The sequence below is a fragment of the Alosa sapidissima genome, chromosome 20 (assembly GCF_018492685.1).
Source record: "Alosa sapidissima isolate fAloSap1 chromosome 20, fAloSap1.pri, whole genome shotgun sequence".
In the NCBI taxonomy this organism is placed as follows: Eukaryota; Metazoa; Chordata; class Actinopteri; order Clupeiformes; family Clupeidae; genus Alosa; species Alosa sapidissima.
Window position 1 is genome coordinate 14,697,167 of NC_055976.1, and position 27,218 is coordinate 14,724,384.

Consider the following 27,218-nt stretch of genomic DNA (forward strand, 5'->3'; position numbering starts at 1 on the left):
GAGGGGTATCTAAGGGTGTGGTTCAGGAAGAAAGAAAACAACAATAATAATAATAATAATAATAATAATAATAATAATAATAGTAATAATAATTAAAAACTTTAGAATAACAAAACGAAAACAGAACGTCAAAATCACGTCAAGGCAGTGATGAGCCTTCCACAGTTTGGCAAGGAATTCCCCCTCTCCCCACTCCCCTCTATCTATCATCTCTTCCCCGCTGTCCTGGCTCTGAGAGCCCCTCCTCCACTGCCCCCCCACCCACCCCCCCCAACCTATCTCCTTCCTTCCTGCCAGCCTGGAGCGTAGCCTCCATGTCCGTTACTTCTTGAACATGTCCTGCAGTGGTCCGGGCAGGAATTTCAGGACGGTGTCCAGGATGCTCTCATCGTCCTCCTCGTCGTCATCTCCGCACCCGGCGGGGATGGCTTTCTTCGGACGCGTCAGTGAGCCCTCGCATGCCTGCTCCATGGCCGCCTTCTCCTCAGCCTCTTTCTCCTCTTTCTTCTTCAGGCCATACTAAACGAGCACAGAAAGGGGAGAAAAAAAACATTCAGGTGCTGTGGGAATTACTTTTATTTGGTAACTTTGGGGTTGTATGGGATCGGTGAGCCCAGAATTACAAAGTATGTACCTAAATAACTCAAGCTCAAAGACAATTTAGTTGCAGTGTAGTCATTTGGGATATCAGTATGCCCATGGGTAAGGATAACAGTCTATGCACACTTGTGCTTCAGTTGTTGTAGTTCACTCTCTTTATATTTGTACAAATTTGTCCTTATATTCACATCATTTATTCATACACCATATATTACTCAGCAATTGCTAAGAAGATAAAAACACAATGCTCCACGCCATTGCCTTGAAACGCCTGAAAGTCCTAGCCATCATTTTGACAGCATCTCTCCTGCAAGTGCCACATTCACCTTGCACCTCCACTCAATGGTGTGTCATGAAGATTTAGGTGCAGGCCATGAGTACTCGATCACTGACACGAAGGCCAGACACCAACAACTTTCCCACGTCCACGTGATGCTGAGCCTGGTATGACTAGAAAGGGCCTTCACCCCAGAGCAGAGCACTGACCTGACGACAGCTCTGTCAGTACCCCTGCAAAAGGCCTCTAGATGGCTGGCATACGGTGATACATAATATATGTGGCGTCTTGTCTGCATGTCAGGAGGTGGCTGAGTTGTCAGAGGGAGTTTTATGGTGGTTGTTGTGAATGGGACATGACGTGCGCGGCATATTTCATAAATCATCGGTGTACGGCATGGGCTACGACAGGAGACTATAACCAGGGGTTCTAGACAGACAAGACAGATGGAAAAAAAACCCCACAGAAACACGTTGGAGTCCAATCAAAAGATTTAGGAGAACACGTTTATATCTCCATCTCCAAATGTACATCTTACAGCTGGCTTTGCTTCCAGCTCTTCTGCAAGTGATAAGTGACTGGGGGAGGGGGGGGGGCACAGTGACAGCAATCACAGTCTCCTGGAGAGACTAGATGGATGGCTGCTCTGCTTACCTTGTCCCTAATGGTCTGCCGTACTTTCTCCCTCTCGGCCTCCATGCGGGTGTGCTTGGCCTTCCTCTCCTCCTCCTGCTGCCGCAGGGCCTCCTGTCTCTCCTCCTCCTTCTTCTGCGCATCAGGGTCCTTCTCCTCCTCCCCGCCCAGCATCTTCCCCATGTCTTTGGTGGCCCCTGCAGAGAGACAGAGGGATGGAGGAAGGGCGAGAGAGAGAGGGAGGGAGGGGAGAAAAGAAGAAGAACAGCTCAGCATCGGGTCATTAACAGCTTCACAGAGCCGTAGAACCTGCTTTAAATCACCACAGCTCTACATTTCTCTTCCTAACATTGTTGTCTGAGATGGAGGCACTTGGTTTGTTCTGGAGGAGCAGGGAGTCAGTGTCTGTGTATTCACCAGGTTTAAGCTGAGGCAGAAGAGATGCATAATGATCATGACATTAGTCGGGGCAAACACACATGTAGACAGGGAGACTGGAGGTTGGACAGCAGAGGATGCTGAATGCAGAGGCTGGACAGATGAACAAAGAAATGCAACGCAAGATGGAACGAAAGGAGGGGGGGGACAAAGAAGACAGATACAGAGAGATGGAAGGATGACAGAGTGAAAAGAAAAAGGAATAAAGCAGTCCTAAAGAAGGGAGGACAGAGAGGTTATCATCAAATGGGGAAGGTGAGAAAGGGAGGAGACAGGGAAGGAGGGAGAGATAACGGTCTCTTCTCTTAGTCATTGATTCCTTGTCATCATCATAAATGATCACTGATCACATGAGCACTTTCACAGACCCCAAGTCAACTGTTACTATCAGACTCTGTAGATGATTTACTGGATAATTTCAATTCAAAATTGCAAATATTATGGATGGCATTGTTCCATTAAAATTCAAGACAGTCACTGAGAAACAGAAAGCACCATGGAAACAAAATCTAGCGGTTACAATCAAGACTGGAAGAAAATGGAGCAAATACAACCTTTAGATCCACTATGAAATCCATAAAGAAATGTTTCACACATATAAACAGTTGTGTGCTATTTCAACTGTTAACAAATCCCCCTCACAATTAGCACCCAAACTTCTCTCAACTCATAAATGCAATGAGTTTGCATCTTTTTTCAAATATAAACTTGATCAAATCAGACTGAGCATATCTTCCCAATTACTAACCCAACATCTGGAACCACCTGCTACAAAGAGACCTAAATATGATGTCAGAATTTAGCTTGCCACTAAAAAATAGTGGTGAGTGTATAGTAGACCTACTGAATGTCAACTCTTCCACATGTGGCCTAGACACTCTTTTCAAAATCAGTTTTTCACCTCAAAGCAGCAGAGGTGCTTTTCATTGTGAATGTATACTTGCTGTCTGGCACTTTTCCCAAGTCCCTGAAAACAGCCCCTACTCAAGAATAGTCTGGATGCTTCCACGCTAAACAATTACAACAGGTCCATATTCAATCTACTATCTTTCACATATCTCCGTTTCTCGAGGTCACTGAGTACTGTCAATACGAATAAAGAAATAGCTTGAGTTGCTAGTTCCAACAGCTAAAGCAGCCAGGCAGCTACAGTGCTACAATCTGGGGGTATGTCCGTGAGCCCCTATGTTCATGCCCCCAGAGTGTAGCGCTGCATGTAGCATAATCTCAGATGTTTTCTGCGAACTGATCAAATAGACTTCCTGTTAATCAGATGTACTCTGTGTTTTTATGCCTTTTAATTATTCTATTTCATGTACTTTACTTTTTAAACCTTGTATGTCTATATTTACTAGTATTTACTGTTCATTGCATTTGTTTATGTTAAGCACATTGAATTACCCGTGTGTATGAAATGTGCTGGCCTTGCCTTGCCTTGGCTGGTGACCAGTGTGTCATTAATAATGATAACCACACTAATGACCATCATTAATACACACTGCCCTGGATCTGTTTCAGGTCAGCTGGCACAGGAAGAGTAAAATGGAGGGTGTCCAAATGAATATCTATTTTATCCACTCTCTCCCCTCTAAAAACAGAGTGTCTGCAGACGGAGGGAGGCATTGAAGTGCAACACAATGAGAGAGGGTCTAAATATAGAGTGAGCTTGTGTTGTGCTACAGTGGCACCAGTGGACACTGTTCCAGGTCCATCTTGGGACAGAAATGGTCTGCAACTGATGTGTGTTTCTGACCTACTATTTGCTGGCATATCTAAGCTTCTCTGGCAGCAGTTCTGTGTGTGTGTGTGTGTGTGTGTGTGTGTTTAATCACCGACTACAGTAGCTTGTTTGAACACTCATTAAGGAATTCACAGGGCAAAGGTGACAGATCACAGTTATTCACAGCAAATCCAGGGCTGTGTTATTAGCACTGTCAAGGACTTCAAGGACTGATTAGATCTGAAAATAGGGAACCAGAACAGGAGTTACATCCCCCTCAATCAGTATTACAGGGATAATAACATCACCATGCTACTGTTGTGTTGTATTTTAACACACACACACACACACACACACACACACACACACACACACACACACACACACACACACACACCTGTGCACATTTCAAATGCATTTTTATTTTAAACTGCTCCTTAAAGTGGACTGGAGAAAGATTCGTACACCCCCAAGACTCTTCACACGTCACTGCACTCACTGTGTCACAGATCTGCCCCACCCTACGCCACACCACCACCACCACCACCACCATCTCCTCCACCCTCCACACACACACACACACACACACACGGCCCACCACGCCACCCACTCCTCGGCAGTTGGCCCGGGCAGCGTCTGAGCTTTGTTGCTGTCGGAGGCTTTAGCCTTTGCAGGACGGCACTACTGCAGAGCCGCACGCTCCCAATCCCCGTGATCAAAATTCAGAGATGTGCCAGCGCCAACCGACTGATCAGCAAAAAGACAAAAGAAGAAAAAAAAAAAAAAGAAATAATAATAAAAAACTCAGCTCAGGCTTGTGGTATTGTTTGCCTGGGGAGGGAAAAAAAATCCTTATTGTTCCAGCCAACGCTGAAATCCAAACCTCGTCCATCCTCTATGCCTGCCTGCCATGATTCATGATTCTATGCCGGCGATTCTGTATCAGTATTCCAGTGTGGAACGAGTGGAGCAGAGAATAAAAAAGGTAGTGAAAAAAACACAAGATGGTCCATTTCATTTTCTGGAGTGAGTTGATTTTGTTTACTGTATCTACAAAGCGGATGTTTCAATAGCATTTAGAATGCCCAGACTTATAAATAAGGGCCATACTTGGATATTAGGGTATTAATTATTAGGATATTAAATGCTTCTCGCACTTCACTGAAGTTATCAGAATGATTGTGGTGCTGTGCTCCTAAACCTGTGTGCAGTATATCGAACAGGTGAGGTTACCTTAAATCCCATAACAGGTTCTGTGTATCAGCTGTGAAGTTTCAGTGATAGCCAGGTCATCTGCATGAGGCATTTCTACCATTTACTTCAGCAATTATTTATATGCATAACTCACCCAGAAAACCCTTGTCACAACAAAAAACATTGTTGTGAGTATGCCGTTTGTTGTTGATAAGGCATGCGTGAGTGTGTGAATTAGTCATTCGAAACAAATACCAACGCAGGCTATTATCATTTTCACTTTGATATACAGTGAACATGGTAATTGCTCTGCAGGGCAAGTCAGGTTCTTGGACTGCCAAAGGCCATTAATGTTGAACTGACAACAGCTACCAAATGACTGCTCTTGGCTCCTATTGTGATAAAAGATCTCTGCAGTTTGCAGTGGTCAGCGTTTCACCCGTCGTGCAAAGTAGCAAAGATTATGGCATCGAATAACCCAGTGCTTCAGACACGGCCCCCCTCCCCCACCATGCAACTCACAAACTTCCGCCATTACATTGACACAGCCGCTGTTGTTCGGGCAGGGCGATCGATCATAAATACAGGACCACCTGAGTGAATATGAATTATGTATGTGCCAGCGGAGTGAAAACTTTATCTGGGTATTGATCTGTTTCTGGGAGACTAAGAGGCTCTGGCCACGGGCCAAGCTTGTTGCGGCTGGAGGCAGCAGTCAGTGGGAACACTTTCTCAGGAAGAGGCTTTCAAATACAGCTGTATCACTACCACTGACTGCAATGTGATAGACCTGTTCCTTGATATGAACTAAAAAAGCTTTCTTCTGGCAAAGGAAAAGAGAAATAATATGCCCTGAGGAAAAAAAATACTCTCTGACTAATCTTCACATCTTTATGGAAGAATATTCATTTGAATAGCTTTTTTAAACACAGTGGATAATACAACTTAAATGGACAATAAGACAAATACAAAGTACTACTAACCCGGCAGGCCAAATTCATATAACTAATGGTGTGAGCAAATTTTTGTTTTCTGTCTTGGAATATTGTATTTCTACAGAGCCACTAAAGAAACATATATTACAAATATTTGTAATATATATACTCCAAGTTTCTGGTGGTTTATGGCCTCTGTATATTTATTCTGTGTCTCTACATTTCTTAACTACCACATCAGGTCCTATGATCCTCTCAAGCCACACACTGTATATTTGGAAACAAAAACATGCTCCGATCTCATTATTTTGATATTGAAGCACAACAGACTCAGCCAGTGTCGTTAAAGTGGCTATGTGTCATCTGCAGTCGATTCGAGCCACTTTGGAGATCACCATCCGGGTGTCAAGCCACGGCACTTAGACGTTACCTCACGACGTCGACGAGCATGCTTCTGCATGAGCTGAGGGGATTTGAAAATAAACAAACTGGAAGAAACACCATCTGGGGTCAGGCCATTTAGCAAGCATGGGCGAAAGAAAGAGTGAGAGGGAGAGAGGGAGGAAGTAAGGGAGGGAGAAAAAAGAGGGAGTGAGAGAGAGACAGAGAGGGAGTGTGTGTGTGTGTGTGTGTGTGTGTGTGTGTGTGTGTGTGTGTGTGTGTGTGTGTGTGTGTAAGAGTGAGAGAGAGACAGAGAGGGAGTGTGTGTGTGTGTGTGTGTGTGTGTGTAAGAGTGAGAGAGAGACAGAGAGGGAGTGTGTGTGTGTGTGTGTGTGTGTGTGTGTAAGAGTGAGAGAGAGACAGAGAGGGAGTGTGTGTGTGTGTGTGTGTGTGTAAGAGTGAGAGAGAGACAGAGAGGGAGTGTGTGTGTGTGTGTGTGTGTAAGAGTGAGAGAGAGACAGAGAGGGAGTGTGTGTGTGTGTGTGTAAGAGTGAGAGAGAGACAGAGAGGGAGTGTGTGTGTGTGTGTGTGTGTGTGTAAGAGTGAGAGAGAGACAGAGAGGGAGTGTGTGTGTGTGTGTGTGTGTAAGAGTGAGAGAGAGACAGAGAGGGAGTGTGTGTGTGTGTGTGTGTGTGTGTGTAAGAGTGAGAGAGAGACAGAGAGGGAGTGTGTGTGTGTGTGTGTGTGTGTAAGAGTGAGAGAGGGTTGCGGAGGGAGGGAGGGTAAGACATATTCATAATTGATGACAACCATTTATTATGCATAACTTATACATCTACCTCCTGCATGGATGCACTGCCATCACCTGTGATTTTAATTGCCTCCATCGCTCTGTGTGGACTTGTGTGTGTGTGTGTGTGTGTGGGTGTGGGGAGGGGGGGGGGGGGGGGGGCAGGAGATTAGGAAGAAGGAGCGGCCAGCGCAAGTCTCCTGGCCTGTCTGTTTTCCCTGTGCGCTTTGACCCCAGTCCTTAATTGGCAAAAGCACTTGTGCGGTAGGACACCTTGGAATGACAGATGAGAGCTCGGAGGAGGTGTACGAAGCAGGTTACCCACAATCCCTCGCGAGTTGTGTGCACAAGGTCAGTCTCAAGAAGGGGGCAAAGGTCAACATTCCCCCTGCGAGCTGCGTAATAGATAATGAACTCGATCCAGGACATCAACATCCCTGCTTTTACTGTTGGACCTTTCACTCTCTGCAGAAGCACAAGGTCATCTATCTCCCCTGCCTACCCATAGCCCTATACTTCCTGTAGAAGACGGTACGCTGAGCATCAGTTCTTGTTTGTTTTAGCCTTAGTTCAATCTTGTTCTAGATCTTACCTCTTGTTTAGGGCAAGGTCTAGCTCTGGTTCACATTATACCAAACTTGCCTGTACTGATACTCACAGGAATTGACAGAATCATGTATATAATGGATTACAGCAATATGATGGTAATTAATATTGTCCAACAAGGCTAGTGCACTGAAAGTTTTTATTCGTAATGTAAACATTTCTGGGGGTAGTCCACTGAGCAAGTTTACTAAGGCTAAGGGAAGTACAAATGTCCACCAGACTTGGGTTCGCTTGAGTCCATTTCTTCCTGCCGATGTAACAGCAACACATGCACACAAAATGACTTGTGGGCAGGAAGGATGCTTACTTCTTTGCACATTTCCTGATTAGTATGCCCGAAACACGTGGAAACTTTATTGCTTATTACAGTGGCAGGAGAGGCTTTTTTGTGTTCTCAGAGAATATACATCCTCTACACTATGTATCCCAGGTCTCCAAAAAGTATCGCCTACAGCATTTTAGACTATTTTAGTAGCTATTCACAAAAAACAGCCAGACTAACCCAATTTTACATAACAAAATACAGGGCTTCAAGACGTTGACTTGTTAAAAATAGGGATTACATAAAGTGAATCTGACATAAAAGAGCACAAAGCGGACTGAAGGAGGGGTGGGGTAGCTATGGCATTGATATTCTAACATCCTGCACTACGCATGTGGATGACGTTAATACAGGCTCAGCACTCCATCCGTCCTACCACTCTACCACTCACTCCTACTACAATGGCTGAGGAAGAAACCGCTTCAGAAGTTTTCAGAATCAAAAAGTCGTTTTCTTTTTTTCTGTTAAAAAAGCCACGCAGACTGTTTTTCTCCCTCCGTACCATGATCCTACTATATTGGCTCTACATCAAAGGCGCTCCAGCGAGTGCAACAGCAGCCGCTTTACGCAGAGAGCGGATGAGTTGCTTCCTGTCTGATGAAGGCACGCTAATAGCAGCATTTATGTATCAGGGGGAGGAACAGGCAGAAAAAAAATCTCCCCATTTAGAGTCGATATGCAAATGCACTGGCTTACAACATTTGCATGTGTATTAAGCACTTTGCAATTCTTTGATGACAGGAAAATAGTCAAAAAATAGGTCAATGCCACTATAACATCTTTTCAATCCAAGCACCAGAACAACACTGCAGCAACTTGTGGTGATTATACAACCTGTAGTAGTAACAGTAGTCATAGTGGTAGTAACAGTAGTAGGAACAGCAATAGTAGAAGTGCTAGTGGTATTAATACTACTAGTAGTGGCATTTAAAGCATTAAGCTGTAATAATAGAATGCCTTGCAGCATTATTTTCTGTATTTCAACCAATGGCAAAGTTCAAAATGTGTTTTTAATGAAGATTTGATAATACAAGGCGTGTTGTGCATGACCACTACAGTAGCAGAGGGAATGTGCTGGAACATTGTCCCTCCTAGTAATGGCCATTCTTCCCCTTGAGTTCCTGCCGATCCTCCAGAGAAACGGCTGGAAAAGGGCGATATTCCATGCTCGTCTTTCATTTGTCCATTAGCAGGTCACAACAGTCTTGTCAGACAATGGAGTCACTTTGAAGTTAAGTGCCAGGGCTGCCACTACTTATGTAATCCATTCCTTTTCATGTCAACGTTTTCTTTCCTTCCTTCTGTCATGTCATTTTATCCTATCCCATTCTATCCTATTTTTCTCTTCCTTTCTTTCTTTCTTTCTCTCTTTCTTTACTTTTCTCAAGCATGCTTCAGGTTCGTCTCTCAATCCCCTTCCCTTTTACATAATCACAGGCCTCCCACTAGCATCCGCACGTCTGATGGTGCTGCTTTTCGCTCCATGTAAGGTCTTAATGTATGCTAGAAGCCAAAAGCCATTCGACAAACAATTTCCTAGGCCTGTGTGTGGAGCTTGTTTTGCACAGTCAGCTGAACAGGAGAAAAGGACATGGGCCATTGCCTTCGCCTGGCCGGCAGACACACAGCAGAAATGCACTGTGTTTGTGCAAGTAATCTGAGCAGGGATGAGGACCGTTGCTAAGTCCTTTTGCATTTCACAAGAACCCCATGACATGTTTGAAATTTAAAAAAAAAAATGCTGTTCTTTTCTAGTCTAACTAGTCTAAAATACAATTTTTGTATTGTTGAGAAAGTTTCTCTAGAAATCAGACACACCAAAAACAAATGTTCCCAGCGTTTCCATAGTGATACACATGCGAAGAGACAGGGAAAGGATGATATTTCACATTACTACACATGGCTTTGGAAACAATATAACATCGCCTTCACTTTTTTGTTGGAAAAAATACATGTTTCACCTTCAACAATGTGTCTGCATCCAATCAAATGTCAGGCTGGTCATAAAAGACATTAATCATTACAGATGATGACTGATCAGAGCTTGGCTATTTTCTCCACGTTTGAAGGGCGAGGGGGGGACACAACCACAGAACAGCTCCCGTCTCATTTATCATTTAGGTCAGCCTCAACTCACACGCCTGGCCCACCAGGACTTACCCCTGGAGCTGGAGAACTAAGGACACCAACTATTCAATTCATCCACTTCCTCATCGGACAGAGAAAGGACCCTACCCCCCCTTGGCTTCATCCAATCAGATCGCTGCAAAGCTATGACATGGGACATAAAGGGGATGTCACATGACCACGGGCTCTTTCAAGACAGGCAATTTTCTACCACTGGCTCCTCCAGGGGGATTGGCAGTAGGGGGATAAATCTATTTTTATGACTCTTTCCTCATTCTACTGATGAATACAAATCAGGAAACTGATTCAAGGGCTCATTGACCTTTAGGCAAAGTATACCCATGTTGATGACCATATGTGTACGCAGCTTGGAGTGTCAAAATATACTGTGCGCATTGCAAAGTGGGACTGTGGACTCAAATGAATGCCATGGGGGAAATCTCAGAGATAACATTAAGGATTGAATGGGAGCTTCAGCAAAGCACTTGCAGAGAGTCGTAATAACAAAACAGCTCTCATCTATTTGAAGCATCATCAGTGTCTAAGCATTTTCTTCTCTTTGCTTTTAGGAGGAGTCTGACTTTTGCAACTTAATTAGCTGGCACAGTATGAGTCTTGAACAAAGGCTGTCTTTGTCATCTGAAATGTTAACATTCTCACAATAATGATCAGTGTCCTATCTTAATCTTCCATCAATTTTAAACCAATGGTACTGAATGGAGTAAAAGGTCACCCCTTACTTGGATGGTCTCCTATAGACTATCTTCAGATTGTCAGATTAGACTATCTTCAGATACTCAGATTAGACTGTCTTCAGATTCTCAGAACAAAGTGTCGGTTGAATCTCTGTCAACCACAATTTATGATTAGACCGTTGGGTTTGGTAATGTCTGCAGGTGGACAGTCCAAATGAAGTGGTCCCCAGTAAATTGACACATGAAGAGATATTAAGTGAATCAGTGGCACTTACCCCCAAGAGCTTGCTTCATCACAAAATCCATGGTGCACTTGTGTGTTCAGGTCTTGACAAAAAGCTAAAGAGCAAGTTGCATGTAGCCCTCTGTTTCCCCAAGGCCTGGCACTGGCTTGCTGCTGTCAATATGTGCTGCACTCCGGATAAATCTCTATCGCTCCTGTGGGGGAAGGCAAGAGACAAACTAATCAGTGGGAGCGTTAAAGGAGCACATGAAGACGAGGACAGCCTAGGGAGGGAGAGATACATGGCCTCTTCTCTTGCGTCAGTTTATGGCTCTCCGGAGGCTAGAGGGCTGCAAGGAATATTGGCAAAAATTTCATAGAATGCAGTTAAGAAGTTACACAAATGTGTGCTTGATGACAGAGTTATTATGCTTTTATCTCAACCGCAGTATTCAAAGCTATAGTTTCATAAGAGACACCTTTCAGAGAAACCACATTTGTTCCATAGTGTGGCATGCAGAGCTGAGAGCACCAAGAGGAAGGCTGACATCTCCATCTGTTATCAGTGATCTATTGTGGGATTGAAACGTGATCAAACTGTAGTCACACTGAGATGGAGACACTGACAGGCTTAAGTGCCTTAAAATTTCACAAATGAAGCTTCTAATCAATATGCTATCCTATATGGTAGGCTATGATGACAGCTGACGAAAAAGAGACGTTTACATTTCGACTGCTGCCATGATGCTCTCTTGAAGGGGTTAATATCTGCCCTTATTAGTGAGCCGCACACAAAAGTACAGCCAGATGAGGAACTAGGAACCTCTAAATGTCAACACAACAATTTTTCGGTGAAAACAACACAATGCGCTGTATTAAATTATCACTCAAATGTTACACGTCACACAATGTCACACGTTTTTTATTTTTTATGTTTTTATCTGGAATTAAGCAAGTTAATAAACAGCGGAATTGTAACGTTGATGATTGGTAAAAGTGTGGGGGAAATCTTCAAGCAGTGCCAAGACACGCCAGTGTAACTAACTGACTAGTGGGCTACCGTGCTAGCTTATCGACAGGTATCGATAGGCTCGAACCTAGGAGGAAAGCGCTGTGCTGTACGTGTAGGTTTAGCCACACCCTGTCGTTTGTTTAAATCTACAACCCTCTTCAAGCACCCCTTGGCAAGCAGGCTGTATTCCCATCTGTCCCCCGTTTGGTTGGCTGGGCTTGTGTGTGAGTGATAATTGGGACAGGAACATGTCAATACCTCATTAACCAGATGGAATACGTCAGCATCTTTATAGAACGAAAGCTCTTTTGTTGATAGGTCTAGGCTACTTGTGTGTCAAGTTGTTGGAATATCTTTATGACTCGGAGAGAGAGCGAAAACATCGCAAAGAGGACTCATTTGAATAAAAGTCACTTCACTGATTTCCCGACATAAATGGTGAAATAATAATAGGTTATTCATTAACTTAATTTAAAAGTAAGTGCATGAAGACCTTAACTGACACATAAATGAAATTATCTAAAGCGTTATGCCTGTATCAACCTGACTTAAACCAGCACGGCATTTCAGAATAGAGTCTAATTGATCGTAAGGGAGTTTTTTTATAAACATAGCCTATGCAAATCCATCACTGCAGTATAGGGACCACAGTCGGTCAAGAAGGGATGAATGATCACTGACACACCAGCGCGCCCTGCCTCCAATCTGCAAGCTTTCAAACAGATGCGCTCGACTTTTCATCAATGCAGGCAGCTTTCACAACCAGGAGACGCGGTAGGTAGCCCAGGCTTCAGCACCGCGGACAGCGTCTGCTTCTTCGAAAGCCAAACGACGGCTCCGCACAGAAAGGTTGAGACGGGGGTGGTGTTATTATTCTGACAGCCAAGATGTGAGATCAAAACATATACTGACGTATTGCTAAATGTGGCGGTTAGCCGCGGCACAGATGATGTCTGTGTTAAAAACGAATTACACTTGAATCAGATACTAACTGAACATTACCCCGGGGATGCCTCCAAACAAACCCTTGACGCCTTTCTCTTTCCAGCCCAGAGACGCGAGCAAGTCATTATGTCACCGATATGGTTTCCCCGGCAGCACAACAGCAAACGATTTACCTTAGACTTTGTTCAGTATGAAAGCTATGATTTAAAGAAGCAGTAGACACAACCAGGGGTGTCAATAGCTTTACCAGAAACAAAAGATCGACATCACAGAGCAAATATATCAGAACACGAATAAAACAATGCAAACGCAACCATCTAACGCACAACTTGAGTAAACAACTGTTACTTAGAATAAAGCAACAGACAGATATAAAAGCGAGCAATCTGCTATCGAACATATCATAAACAACCACTTCTTACCATTTAAATGTTGTTGCAACGATACTGTCCAAAATCCACTGATCTACAGCGCAAGTGTCTCTCGTTGCTAACCTCTTTCACCATCAACTGCTTCATGGGCTGGTTAAACGATCAATCATTTGTGACAACACACACACACTCTTGCTCCCTCTGTACGTGTAGAATGGAGGTGAACAGGAAGGAGTTTGAGAGAGAGCGGAGCGAGAGAGAGAGTGTCTTAATACTGACATCATAAAGATTTTGTAGGTCCTATATTTATAGTGAGGGACACAATAACTTCAATCCTTCTTTCAATAGCAGACTTCAACAGAGCTCATAACATGCTCATTATTCCTCCATTGCCATGCCATTCGTCCTGCTAAACCATAACCAAAGGGGAACAAAAAAGTGTCAGTGTGCTGACAACATTCTGACAACATTCTGCACGATGAGGTCAGATGAGTATCGGTTAAGCTTCAAAAGTAATATGTGTGTTGACCTGTTCCGGCCTCACACCCTTGTGGGTCAGTGTTTCTCTCCTCTTTTCTGGTGGTGAGAATCAATTAAAGGGACACCAGGCAAGCCTGATGCTTTTTCTCTACGAAACTCCCCCTCGCTCGTCTGAAGGTTTTTTCCTTTTCTTTGCGGCTTCCGTCAAGGGTTTTCGCTGCTTCTTCGCCGGCTCTGCCATTATACACAAGTTTGCAACAATCTCTAGCGTTTCGTTAGCCTGCCTCTGTGCTGTAAACTGATCCTGCTTCGGTCGGCGGGTAGGATACACCGAACTTGCAAGTGGGATATTCTTCCTACAGGCAGTAGGGGCGGGCGAGAGAGCCTTCATTCGCCCCGTAATGAGTCATTTAACCACATACCGACTTACGAAGATGATTAATTAACACGAAAACGTTGCCTGGTGTCCCTTTAAAGCGATTGAGGGCCAAACTGCCATCAAATCTGCACAACCTGAACAATGGCTGTATCCACACTTGCAGTGTCTTGACTGATACTGTTCTTTGTAATGGCTATATTACCATGAAGGAGCCTGTCATGTTCACCGCAGAATAGCCGAGACAGCGCTGACTGGAGCAAATTTGTGTGCAAAGGGTGGGGTGGGGGAGGGAAGAGAGAGAGAGAGAGCGAGAGAGAGAGAGAGAGCAAGAGAGGGGCGCATCGGTGAAACAGCAGTGCGGGGATCATCGCAGTATTGTGTAAATGCCCTTGAGTGACCTTGGAGGCGCTTGCCGCTCCACCAAACGAAAAGCAGTTCAATACAGGTCCGCACGAACCACATCCACCCACCAGCTTGTGGATGAAGCTCAGCTCTTATTCAATAGCACCAACTAACCACCCACCCAGCCAGCCAGCCAGCCAGCCAGCCTGCCTTGCCTGAAGCATGGGCCCTGCACTCAAAGCAGGAACATTAGTTTAAAGGCCAGGCTGTAAATTCGCCAAGCTCGCCTCAGTGGCGCTCAGTAGAGTAATGGCCAAGGCATCTCTCTTGGCCTGCACTAGCGCCTCAGTCCCAGGTGTTTCAGCTGTGTGCTCAGGCTGCCATAATAGAGTAGGCCCTGTTGAGTGCTCTCCCCCATCCTGTTGTGTTTGTGTGTGTGTGTGTGGGGTGGGGGGGGGGGGTGGTGAGGGGTAACGCAATTACGGAGCCAAAAGGATAAACAACCATCGAGACACACAAACAAATAGAATATGTTCTGGATGACCTGTCTTGACATCAGAGGAGAAAAATATGAAGCGCAAAGCTTGGGGGCCTAAACATTTGTCTTGTTGTCCCAGTGGAGACATCCTTTAAAGGTCGAGCCATCAAAATTTCTTTTTCTTTTGCTTTGTTTATATTTTTTTATGAGGTCCTCAAAATTGTTTTGACATCTGACATAATTTCTCTAAAGAACCCCCTTGTGGGAGCCTGTCCTCCTACGACGGACCCTAAAAAGTTACGGTGGAGGACCGCTCTTCTCTTCTCTGAGAAAAACTGCTCCAAATGACCAGACCGGCGTTATCTTTTATCTCGGTAGCTTCCATCGCGTCTCTGATCAAAGGGGGAAGGAAATGAAAGGTAGCGTTGGAGCATTTCTCTCCAAGAGCCAGCGCGCAGCGAGAGCCAATCACACACAGCCAATAACAAAGAAGCCCTCTGCCCAAGGAGAAACACAATACTTTCCTATTGATTAGTCCATCTAATCCATCGACTGCAGCGTAAGATGGGAGTGGATACAGCTGGACACGGGGAGAGTGATCTATCTAATGGGATTAAATGGGCCACTCGTACGCGACAACGGGCTCTCAGACGGGAGTGGGTCCTCAGCGCATAGAACCACAGACGCTACACACTCCGTGTGCAGACGGTGGAGTAAGGAGAATGCATGAAGCCACGGTTGGGTGATGCGAAGTTGACAGCATAAGGACAATGATGAAATACCGGCTCAGGAGCTTGCCGTGAAAGAGAGGCCTAGCCGCAGGTTGACATGTTTTTAGACATTGACAGAAACTCTACTTACATCGCACACAGGAGAATGTATATGTCATGAGAATGTATATGTTGCATATGTCATGAAATGTATGCACTGGACACGTAGGGCAGAAGTGAAGGGTATAGAGTGGGCATATGAGGATAGGAGTAGTACGTAATTGTTTGAAATGAGTGTGCTACCCAAACATGAGACCTACATTTTTACGGCATTGGTCATCCTATGGCATATGTCAAAAGCATGTTTTGGCACTGAGTTACTTCTGTTCATGAAAAAAAAATACTGTGTGTATCATATAAAGCACACACACAGACACACACACACACAACAAACATCTTCCAACCTTTTCAGCAATGACCGATGGCAAACAACGAGAAGCTCACCCTTTCTGTACTCCAGGCTGTGCGAGGAATCTAAAGCTTACATAACGTCCATTTCAGCAGTGAGTGCAGCGCAGAGTAACTGCAGGGCATCTCTGGCTCGTTCACCACACCAGTCACTTATGCGCAAGGCAATAATGTTATCTAAACACGGCCCACTCGCGCCAATTAGTCCTTATCGTTTCTTCGCCCTCTGTGATCTGCGCTTGACTTTACATCTGGACAGCTGTGTCTGTCTCAGTAGAAATAACCAACCAACACTGAGGATAATTGACAGGACGGACAGTACAGTACTGTATGTGAAGGTGTCTATTTTGGAATCAAAAAGTATTTCAAAGTGTAACTCTTCTGAGTGCTTGTTTGTTATGTGGTTGTGTGTATATATCTGGTAGTCTTTGTTTATCAAACAATACCCTGAAGGAATCCAAATATGTACCAAATATATTTTTATACAAACACAATAAAGCTGTTTTTAGGACAAAGCAGCTAAGCCTGTTTAGTTATTCTGTCAGTTATAGTCTGTGAAATGATACTCTCAGTTCAAAAGTTGATACCAGCCCAGTAAAAATGACTTTGGATTGATAGCTAAAGCAAAGTAATTGGGATATTGCCTGAATGTCCTTCCTCCATCATGACAGAGTTGTCCAGTTCAGCAGTTTTTGCCATTATCCACAGGATAATGGAATAGGATATTATTGGTCAGTTTAGATCCACTGTGACATCAGATTCACCGAGATTTCAAAGTAATATCTATTTATGTGTGTGTGTGTATACATATGTGTGTGTGTAAAAGAGAGAAAGAGCGAGAGAGCAAGAGAGAGAGAGAGGGTGGGAGATAAAGAAGAAAAGAAAACAAGGGATTGTGAGAGAGAGAGAGAGTGGTCATTGGCTTGACTGGTGAGAACCTTTACCAGAGCGACCCTTCTCCAGGCCTTAATGAGTTAGGAAAGCAGAGCTTGGAGGTGGAAAAATCAATGGACAAAGATGGAATCCTGACTCAGAACTCCCTGCAGCCAACAGGGTGTGGAGAATTGTGATCTCACAGCTCCAAAATACATAATTTAAAACACCATTTGGCCAGGCACACTGCTTCACTGGACCTACGAAAGGAAACTGATAAGTGCCTTGCATCTGGGAGGAAAGACATGCCTTATCAGTCCCTCATTTCCCACCTTATCGTACAGTATATCTCTTCCCAGCCCTCTGATAGACTTTGTCAACAATGCCTTTGACTCTATTTCTGCTTTCTTGTTGCAGTTTTCCTCTCTTTGAACGATGACTTCTGCATTTCCTCGAAGGCAAAACAGAGAACATATAAATCTTTTCCCTTCAAAGAAAAGAAATATATATATATATATTCATAAATCAACTGAAAGCACATATATCAACATAATACAGAGTATCACTCTTCAGCTCTGTGCCACGGCCACGGCTGTAACAGTCCTGCATCATTTATTCATGTAACCGAATGGGCGTAAATGATGTTGGTCTTGCTGGAGGGTGAGGGGAGCACTGGTCCATTTTTTCTGTAATAATCACCCAGGGATATTTCGGGACACACAATCCTCGAGGGCCTATTATGAATAAGCTATGACTTTGCAGAAGAAGAAGAAGAAGAAGAAGAAGAAGGAAAAAAATAAACTTCAACATCATCCGTCACTTTCTGGGCAGAGGAAATGTATGATTGTACTGGATGTGCATCAGATTACAGTATGTTGTTGGCATGTTCTTGACAGCTCGAACATGAAGGTTGTTACTGTGGAGAGCCTGCAGCATGTTACTTAAATTCAAATTGCCATCTTGACCAATCATATACCGGTACCTTTTCTCACCCTTGAATAAATGAATGATTTCACTGACACACCGAGAGGAGACACGCGATCAACCTGTGTGACATGTCAAGGTGTGTCTCCAGTTGTTTACGCGTATACAGTAGATCATCGTCTGTAGACTCGCAGGGAAATGTCATATCTCCTTTTTCTTATTCCACCTGGCTCTGTGTAAGGCCACTGACATACACACACACACACACCAACATATATATATATATATATATATATATATATATATATATATATATATATATATACACAGTGACTGTGTGAAAGGCTGCACCTCTGCGTTTCCCCTGTCAGAGCAGTGATTTAAAAATGACTGCTGACAAATTGACACGGGGGGGCTGCACTGCCTCACATGCGGCTCCTTTAGGTCAATATCTCATTCCCTTTCATTAATGGTGCACATGGGCTAGGGGTGGCTTCTGGTGGTGGTGGTAGGAGTGGGGGGATAGGATGGCTATAGGGCAATGGTGGTGGGGGAGAGGCTAGTTATTACAGCAGAACCTTCTGGGATTGAGACTGGAATGATGGGTGTAAAACGGAATGTTCCTCATGCTGTCTCTAGAAAGGTCAAATTAGGTAGGCATGGATGTATAGATACTTGAACGTGCAAATCCTAAAAGCCTTTACTGATGGTTCTGGGGATGTAAATGTGGATTTTTCTCCTCACAACTCTTTGCAGTGAAACTGTTTCTAATTTGCTCTGGAGTCACTAATTACCAAATACTAATGTTAAATGACTGTAACAGTCTGGCCCCCACGCTACATTATACAGGGCCATTTATCTAGCCAGAGAGTCATCTGATTTAGTCAGTGCTTGTCTTTCTGCCAAGCCACATAAATAAGTCAATAACCAGGAGGAAGGCGAGCCCATAAAGATGCCATTTTACCTCAGGGCAAAGAGACAACGCCTGACATTTTTTAAGAGCAGTTTAAACATTGCGTAATTATCAAGCAAAATGCTTCCCTGCTCAGTGCTTTATTTCCTCATCAAAAAAACATTATGGACGTTGCACTCCCACAACGTGCAGACTCACTCAACAAAAGCACCTTTCAGATAGACAATAAACAAATTATCGGGACAAAAAAGAATAAAAACACACCCACCAGACTCACAAATAAGTCACGCAACTCCCACACCCAACAGAGGAAAAAAAAACCCCTGATATTTACGCCTACTGCATTAAATGGCCATTTTAAGTGAAGTGAACAACAACAACTTTCTGATAGCTGACATTTTCCCAGCCGATGCTTTTCGAAGGCTTCCGTGACATAACCAATGACACAACTGAAGCCCTGCTGAAGCACAGAGTCCAGACCGCCATGGAAATGTGCATTTCCAAGCTACTCTGCAACGCTTGGGGCCATTTGAACATGAGTTCATCAACTCTATCTGGGAGGAGGAGGGGGAAGGTAAGTAATGCCCTGTTAATACCCTGTTACCATAAGATGGTCTTGAACTGTATTTTGTAATGCATACATTTAGCTTATATAAAAGACACAAACACAAATAAGGAAATGTTGAGTAACTTCTAGTAAGTTCAAAAATGCTTTTGCACACCTCTTTTAGGACAGGTGTGGCGGAAAAGGTAAGGTCACCAGTAATGCGTGTAGACGGAATCCTGCACACTGTCCTTTACGCGTGAAAATACTTTATTATACGTCGTATGAATTTCACCTGAGGAAGGTCTGTGTGACCCAAACGTTGTGTGAAGTATAATAAAGTACTTGCATGTGTGAAGGACAGTGTGCGGGATTTCGTCTACATGAGTAACTTCTAGTACTAAGTGATCCTACACATTTTGTAGTTATCCGCTGAGCCGCAAACATGCATACTCTCTCAATCTGACTTGTTACAGCACTGACCTGCCATGTCTGAAAACACATGTTTGGCCATGTTTGCCCTTTGTTAATGTTCACTGAAGCATGTTTATCTTACCCATGTTTTGACTTCACCTGTACCATTGTCCTCTATTAAAGGCCATTAGTCATTGATTAAGCATCGAGGAATTTGATTAATTTATTTGTATGAATAGTCTTGAATGAAGAACATTTCCTTCCTAATGAGGGCTCCGATATTAAGCCTAGGCAGACTCCCTATTGTGTCAAAGTGACCATAGTGACCGTTATGTTCTGGGGGTGGACAGGTGTATGTACTTAGATCAGATGCCTTTGTGTGTGTTGCCAGCCTGACCTGCTATTGAATGAGCTGCTCCAGCAGACTAGGTGTGTACGTAATGTGTTACTGTAATGAAACCTCATTAACATAGCCAGAGGACATGGCAAAGATCTGCGTGATAACACACAAGTGGTGGTAAATGGGTGTCTCTAGTTGGTGTTTGCGTGTGTTTTTATTATACTTCAGCGTTTTCAGGAAGGCTAAACTACTATATGTCTGTGTGGTTTGTGAGTTTCAGAGAAAAATGTGTGTGTGTGTGTCTGTTTGTGTGTGTATATGTGTCTGTTTGTGTGTTGTGTGTTTGTGTGTGCCTGTGTGTGTTTGGTGTGTGTGTGTGTGTGTGTGTGTGTGTGTGTGTGTGTTTGGGTGTTTCTGAGGAGGTTACTGAGATACTGGAGGGCAGGGTATGAAGGGTAATTAGGTTATGCTGTGTGCAGACCCCCTCGCTACCCAAAGCGAATCTGACAGCGGAACGGCGTCGAGGAGGGGATTAAGCACATGGCTGGTGGCCCAGTCCTGACACTGGACAGATCTGTGGCCTCATCAAGGCCTCCGCAAACGCAAAACAAACACACCCAAGAAAATATAAATAGACCAAAACAAAGACCATTCTTTTCCTGCTTTTTCCTGCGAGACATTGTGGTTGGTGTTACGAACTATGATTTATTATCAAACGTTGTCCTGTGTTATTCCATGGTACATTCAAAAGGCAGTGTTTTCAGCATACAGCTTACCACAATTCAGCACTCACCTGTAGCACTGTCACCATAGGGTTAAGAAATCATCGAAGCCAGAGGCGATGCTGACTGATCTCTCACTGGTAATCTAGTGGAACTGTAAATATCTGACGAGAGGGCCCATGTTAGAAGGGCTTATGGAGCCATATGCAGCAACTGTAACTTATTTCAAGTCATTGCAACAGGAAGTGGCTCGGGTGCGTGACACCGTTGCCGCGAAGCCGGCCATATTTCTCATCGGCAGCCGAGCATGCTGGGTCATTAATTAGGTCTGGGTCTGTCCTCTCGCCTCTATCTGGCTCGTTACGCGCCTGGCTGGGCAAGCAGCCTTGCGCCTCACGATGGGCAGCGCTGTCGGCGCCGCTGTATGAGAGAGATTGAGGTGGGGAGAGAAATGGGGGGAAAATAAGGTTCTGGATAGGAAATAGCCCATGGCATGTTTAAGTTATAACTAGAAAATTAGTTAATTTTATACGGCAGCTTGTTGCTGAAAAGGAAAAAAAATAATTCTGTCAGCAATTTTTTTAGCTGTGGTTTGGTTAATCTTAACTGCATTCTTGGTAAAGGAGATTAGTGAAGAGTTTGATATAGCAAATCCACTCGCCGCTAGGCCTCCTTTCTCTCCGTTCCGAGGATCTCACAGCTCTTAAGCCTTTCGGCACAAAACTCGGAGGCTTTTGCAATGTTTGCAGTTTGGCCCAAAACGCAGAGCGACACCCACGCCATAATCCATGTGCAGTCAGTCGCGCGCTTCTCTGGCGTCCAAGACGCTCTCCGCTCCGCTCCTCTCCGCATCTCCTGCTCCTGCACTGGCCAATTAAGAGGCATTATGACAACAGGTGGAGTGGAGGAGTTGTTACCCAGACAACCACATCTTAAAATATCAAAAAGGAAGTCAACAAAATACTGCAGCAAGGAAAAGACGTACAGAAAGTACAGAAAGACACTGATAAGAGAGAGAATGGGAAAGAAAGAAAGAAAGAAAGAAAGAAAGAAAAAGACTAACCGTTGTGAGAGAAATAAGCATTGTGAGAGATACACTGAAAGAAAGACAGAAGGATTGGGAAAGACTGTTCACAGAAGGGAAAGGTAGAGCAGAGAGAAACAGAGTGAGAGAAAAACCAAGAAAGACAGACCGCTGTAAGGAGACATGAGCAGAGGGGAATAAAGAGAGGAAAAGGAGAACCAGAGAGAGAGAGGAGAGAAAGAGAAAGTGAGAGATAATAAGACTGGAAGTCAGTGTGCTGAAAGAAACAGACAGATAAAGGCAGAGGAAAGATGGATAGAGACAGAGATGGAGAGAGGGGGAGATGGAGAGAGAGATGGAGAGAGAGGGAGATGGCCCTCACTCCTCCCTCGCTGCCCAAGCCTCCACCTCCCGCTCCCATGAAGAGGATTCTGAGGGGCTTATCCCCACTGTACAGCAGCGCACAGCACAGCCATAGTTCCGTCTGTCTCAAACTCTCCTGCTTTTTTGGCACAGGGCCACAAAACCCCCTCAATCTCAGAGGAGGCCTCCATCCAACTGCTCAGGGCCTCTGCTTCTCCCTCAGCACTCATCTCATCTCCTCTCCTCCACCTCCACCTCCGCCTCCAACTCCCCCTACAGCTGGACACTTCAGTGCTACTGCCAGTTTCTCTCTCTCTCACTCTCTCTTTCTCTCTATGCCTCTCTCTCTCGCGCGCACACACACACACACACGCGTATCGCTCTACTTCAAATTTTAAAAAAGCTTTATTGGCATGACCATACATTTCTACAGAATTGCCAAAGCACAATTGTATATCATGGTATACATGGTACATCAGATATTCATTCTCTCTCTCTCTCTCTCACACTTTCTCTCTCTGTTTACTCCCAAGGCACAGGCAGACCCACTCAGTTGCACTACTAAGGGCCAACCCACCCTGCCACCCCCCAGATGACGACAGTTCAAAGAGACTGCCGGTCGAGTGGAGTGGAGTCGAGTCCAAAGGTTGTGTTGATGGAGCAGCCACCTGATGTCTCCCGCTGACATTTCTGGAGCCACCTCATCAGCAGGCACTGACCCATACAGGCCTGTGTACAGTCACGTACCACCAGCAGACCACCAGGTGAGTGGAGATTACAGGTGGGGGGTGTACAGGGGTACAGGGGATTGGTGGACTCCCTCAGGTCCTATTAACCTCCTGCGTAGCGGCTGTCAAAACAGAGCAGCGGGCAAGGGGGCCACACTTACTAAGAAGGTCAGGAAAGCCCATCCCCCTTCCCACCCACACACTTCTGAAACTAATTGTTGTGTCACAATGGGGTATCCGCATGACTTTACAGTGTGGAACGCGGCGACAGAGGATCTCCGATAAGGAGGCCGCTTGGTTTCTCTTCACTTCACTTTCGCGAGAACCACATATCGAGAGCCCTGCAAAAGCCCACGCACTTTAGTTATGCAACTTGCCCAAGGACAAATGCATGAGAGTCTTCCTCTTTTTAATGTGCTTTAAGGGTGTGCTTCTACATGTGTGTGCGCCTGTGTGTTTGTGTTTGTGTGTTTGTGTGTTTGTGTGTGTGTGTGTGTGTGTGTGTGTGTGTGTGTGTGTGTGTGCCCATGAGCTAGTCACAGTACTGATATATGTACACACACATACACAAACACACAGAAACACACACACAAAAGTCTGCAAAGAACAGATAAGGCTACCATTAACATGCTTGGAGACTCTCTGCAGTCCTCTGAATATTATTGCTGTAACTTTTGGCTAGATTCGAAGGGCTATCCAATTACTATCTGCTAGTCTGACCACAGCTGGACTATGTGGCGTCGTGCCGTCTTTCTCCAGATGCGTCCTTTGATACGATCTGTGGCAGGCCACCATGGAGGCTTACTTTGGAGCTACTCGCCGGAAGCCTTGATTGAACATGCACAGGCCAGAGAGCTAAAGGCTCCCCTTTTCAAATTAGTTTCACGGCAAATGCATTGGTCATGAGCAGCAGGAGAAATCTCTGCTTTTTACAGCTCCTATTTCCTTCATCTTTACACCTCCTAGCCTTCATAGACTCTATCTGACCGCAGATTAGTGTCGCCTTCAAAAGAGTCAGACTACACAGACAAAAATCCCCATCACACATCTTGATAGAGGTTATTTTTATGTTGATATAAATAATGTATCACTAGATTTCTCTCTCTCTCTTGCTCGCTCGCTCGCTCCCTCTCTCTGTCCCTACCTCTCTCTCCCTCGCTGGATAAAGAAGCGTCTGGCGATGACAGGGGCTATGCTGTCTACTTTGCTGATGATCGCAGGCGAAGGCGGCTTTGAAAAACCTGCTACCACACACCTGTCACACTTTGAAATGACTGACAAGACACCAATTGTGACAGAAACGACAGGTAGCCCCCCCTCTTCACACACACACACACACACACACACACACACACACACACACACACACACACACACACACGCACACATACACACACACATACTTATACACAACCTACTCTCTAAATTGTGAAACGATGAATAGTGTTTTGAACATCTTCACTGTTCTTGTGTAGATGTGTCTGTGTGTAGGTATGTGTGTGTCTCTGTGTGCATATGAGAGAGTGTGTATATGTCTGTGTGTCCTTATGTGAGTGTGTGCGTGCGTGCGTGCGTTCCTGCGTTTGTGCGTGTGTGTGTGTGTGTGTGTGTGTGTATGTGTGTGTTTGTGTAAGACAGAGGTGACACTCATATAATTATGCCAGCATGATGGCAGATATATAAAGCACGCATGTGTGTCTTTGTCATCCTGCCTGTCCGTGGCTTTCCTCAGATGCAGTCCCACCAAACGAAACACACGCGTTCCACAGCCATCACATCCAAAAGAAGTGGGGTGTCGTTTGAGCTTTTCTTGGCGTGGAAAGCAATTGATCAGAGATATCACTGAATTTAAAAATAGGAACGTTCTGGGATGACTGGAGCTTTATGGGTGAGGCGTGTACTGTGTATTCGACTCATCACCACCATAAAGTTGCAAACTAAGCAACCCAGTAATGATACAGAGTCATGATACATACATAAAGATAAGGCAAAAGGCAATGTTGCTAAGACAACAAGGGAACATTTGCATATAGCCTAGGAATAAAATGTTTTAAATACATAGTTCTCACATCTTTTTGATGTACAAACTGAGGCACATAATTGCATCTATCACACAAATGATTTCTTCAAGATATCCTCAAACCTTGCAGGTTTCTCACTGTGTAGTTCACGGTAGTAACACCTTGCTTTTTATCCCGAGTAGTGTTAATATCACCACATGACACTTTGTTAGCTACTCTGCACCCAGCTCTGACTCATTCTTTGCCTGAGGATGTGTGTGCAGATCAATTCTAAATACACTCATATTTAAATACAAAACCAGTCAAAACAAACAAAAAACGTCATCCATTGACAAATACTGTAACTTTGTATACCTACTACTTCAATAAGCATATAAGGAATGACATGACTTTTGATGTCCTAAATGGATGAATCTTCATAAATTTCACAGACAAACCTGCATTCAGTTATAGTTTTAGACAGAGAACTGTTTACCTCAGCGAAGCATTTCATACTAAATCATATCAAAATTCATATGCCAACAGAATTGAGTATGGCAAAATATCATTATTTTCAAACGTATCATATTCTCTGAATTATATACAGAATTGTCCAGAATACAGTGCCATTTTAACAGTCATGGTGAAGTCAGCTGGTTTAATTAAATTCAGTGTTGTCTGTGACGGATAACTCAGCACTATCCCAAAACCAAGGGGCCAAGTCCTCATAGTTCACAATGCAGATGGTGTAAAAGACATAGCTGATGTGGAGTCAGTTATCCATGTCGTGTTAATGATGATGAGGAGAGAGACTGACCTAATCACAACTGATCTCAGTTCAGCCCTTAAGGGCATGAGGTTCATCCAAGCAGCACAGATTCACTCATTCACTGCAGGAAGAGAGCCTGCTCCCTTAGACCAGAGCTCATGTTCTCATGTTGACAATACAAATGAAGTGGTCTAAAGGTTAAGCAGGACTGCTTTGAGCCATGAGATGAACAGACTCAGAGAAATGACTGCACCAGCAAGAGTTCCCCAGAAAGCGCAATGATGCATTTGTACATTATTGTGCAAAAGGAGCAGTGCAGTGATAGCACGACGGTTGGTCATCGATGATCACCACACTGGTTTTTAATTCTTCATGTTAATTAAACTTTCATGAGTTCCGCTCCACAGGGTATGCTGAAACATTTTAAACACTGCTAGTTTGTAAGACAGACTTTCAGCAGTGTTACGACTGCCCTTCAGTGATTTTGCAGTGACGCATAAGCTGGCAATAATAATACAACTAATAATTTCAACTCTATATACAACAACCTACGAATACACCTGTATGCGTGTACTGTATAGCGTGGACATCTCTAGACTTTGAGAGGGAAAACACGGTCAGGAAAAAGTAAAGTCGGTGAGTTGCCTCATGCAACAAGCTAAAATGAGCTGTTTTGCAGTAGCACCACTCCTCTGTTTCTGTCCTTTAGCGCACCCCCACCCCAGTGGACCTTCCACGCGCACGCACGCGCGCTCGCATCGCACAGTCTCAACGCGAGTGCCACGCATGAATTTAGACGCAGCAGCTGATAAATTATTTAAATAAAATGGCGCGTTAAAACTGGATTGCATCTTCTTTTCAAAACTACCTCGCACGCCGTGGAGAGCTTATGGAATATGGGTAGGATCGACCTGCTGCAATTAGGTTTACACCAGTGTGTAATTCACCAGTCTGTGCATTCAAGAAAAACATGCCATCTAATACTTAGAAATGAGATGGCATGCCGGCACGCTACAAGGGGCGCTACAAACAATGTGTCTGCCTCCCACCTACACAGACAAGGAACAACAGATGGGCAAAACACATGTTTACCTGACGCCCCTCAAACACTTGTCCTTTCCTCACAACATGGTGCTGAAACAACCGTTCACGCCTCATCCTGCATGCCAAGCCCTCTCCATCTCCGAGTTTGCACCATTGTGGCAAATATTGAAAGCAGAGAAAACGGAGAAAAGAAAGCACCAGAACTTGATAGATGTGGCCAATAACAAAATGCGATGGTAGAAGATTTACAAACCTCCAGGTTCGGCGAGTGCAGAGCGGTGGCTGCGCTGGTCTTTCCTGGTGTGATTTCCCGGCTTCTGATCCTCGGCTCTCGTATCGCTGGTCCCTCCTCCCCTCCGGCTAGCTGGCAACCGCCTCCCTTTCTGTGTTCACACTCTCTCCGAGCCTTTTGCAATGAAAGGCTCCATAAATAT

At 44.5% G+C, this 27,218-nt stretch overlaps 1 protein-coding gene across 3 annotated transcripts; it reads right to left on the bottom strand.

Moving 5' to 3' along the window:
- Window positions 1–274: 274 nt before the first annotated feature.
- Window positions 275–27,178, bottom strand: cplx2 (complexin 2). Of its 3 annotated transcripts, none has more exons than XM_042074693.1 (4): window positions 27,038–27,178; window positions 10,994–11,156; window positions 1,532–1,707; window positions 275–519 (listed from the first exon to the last, which is right to left on the bottom strand). In XM_042074693.1, exons 2-4 carry the CDS (start codon window positions 11,022–11,024, stop codon window positions 322–324), a joined length of 405 nt encoding a protein of 134 aa, XP_041930627.1. In that variant the 5' UTR covers window positions 11,025–11,156; window positions 27,038–27,178; the 3' UTR covers window positions 275–321. The 3 variants fall into 3 exon arrangements, with proteins under 3 accessions (XP_041930627.1, XP_041930629.1, XP_041930628.1); XM_042074695.1 differs by lacking the exon at window positions 27,038–27,178 and adding an exon at window positions 26,833–26,851; XM_042074694.1 differs by lacking the exon at window positions 27,038–27,178 and adding an exon at window positions 13,321–13,441.
- Window positions 27,179–27,218: the final 40 nt, after the last annotated feature.

Bases quoted from the DNA above. Each gene is read 5' to 3' on its own strand.
- cplx2 (XM_042074693.1), bottom strand. From the start codon at position 11,024: ATGGATTTTGTGATGAAGCAAGCTCTTGGGG. The intron at 1,708-10,993 runs GTAAGTGCCACT...GTCTCTCTGCAG, and splicing joins GATGAAGCAAGCTCTTGGGG to GGGCCACCAAAGACATGGGG. The intron at 520-1,531 runs GTAAGCAGAGCA...GTGCTCGTTTAG, and splicing joins GGCAGACCATTAGGGACAAG to TATGGCCTGAAGAAGAAAGA.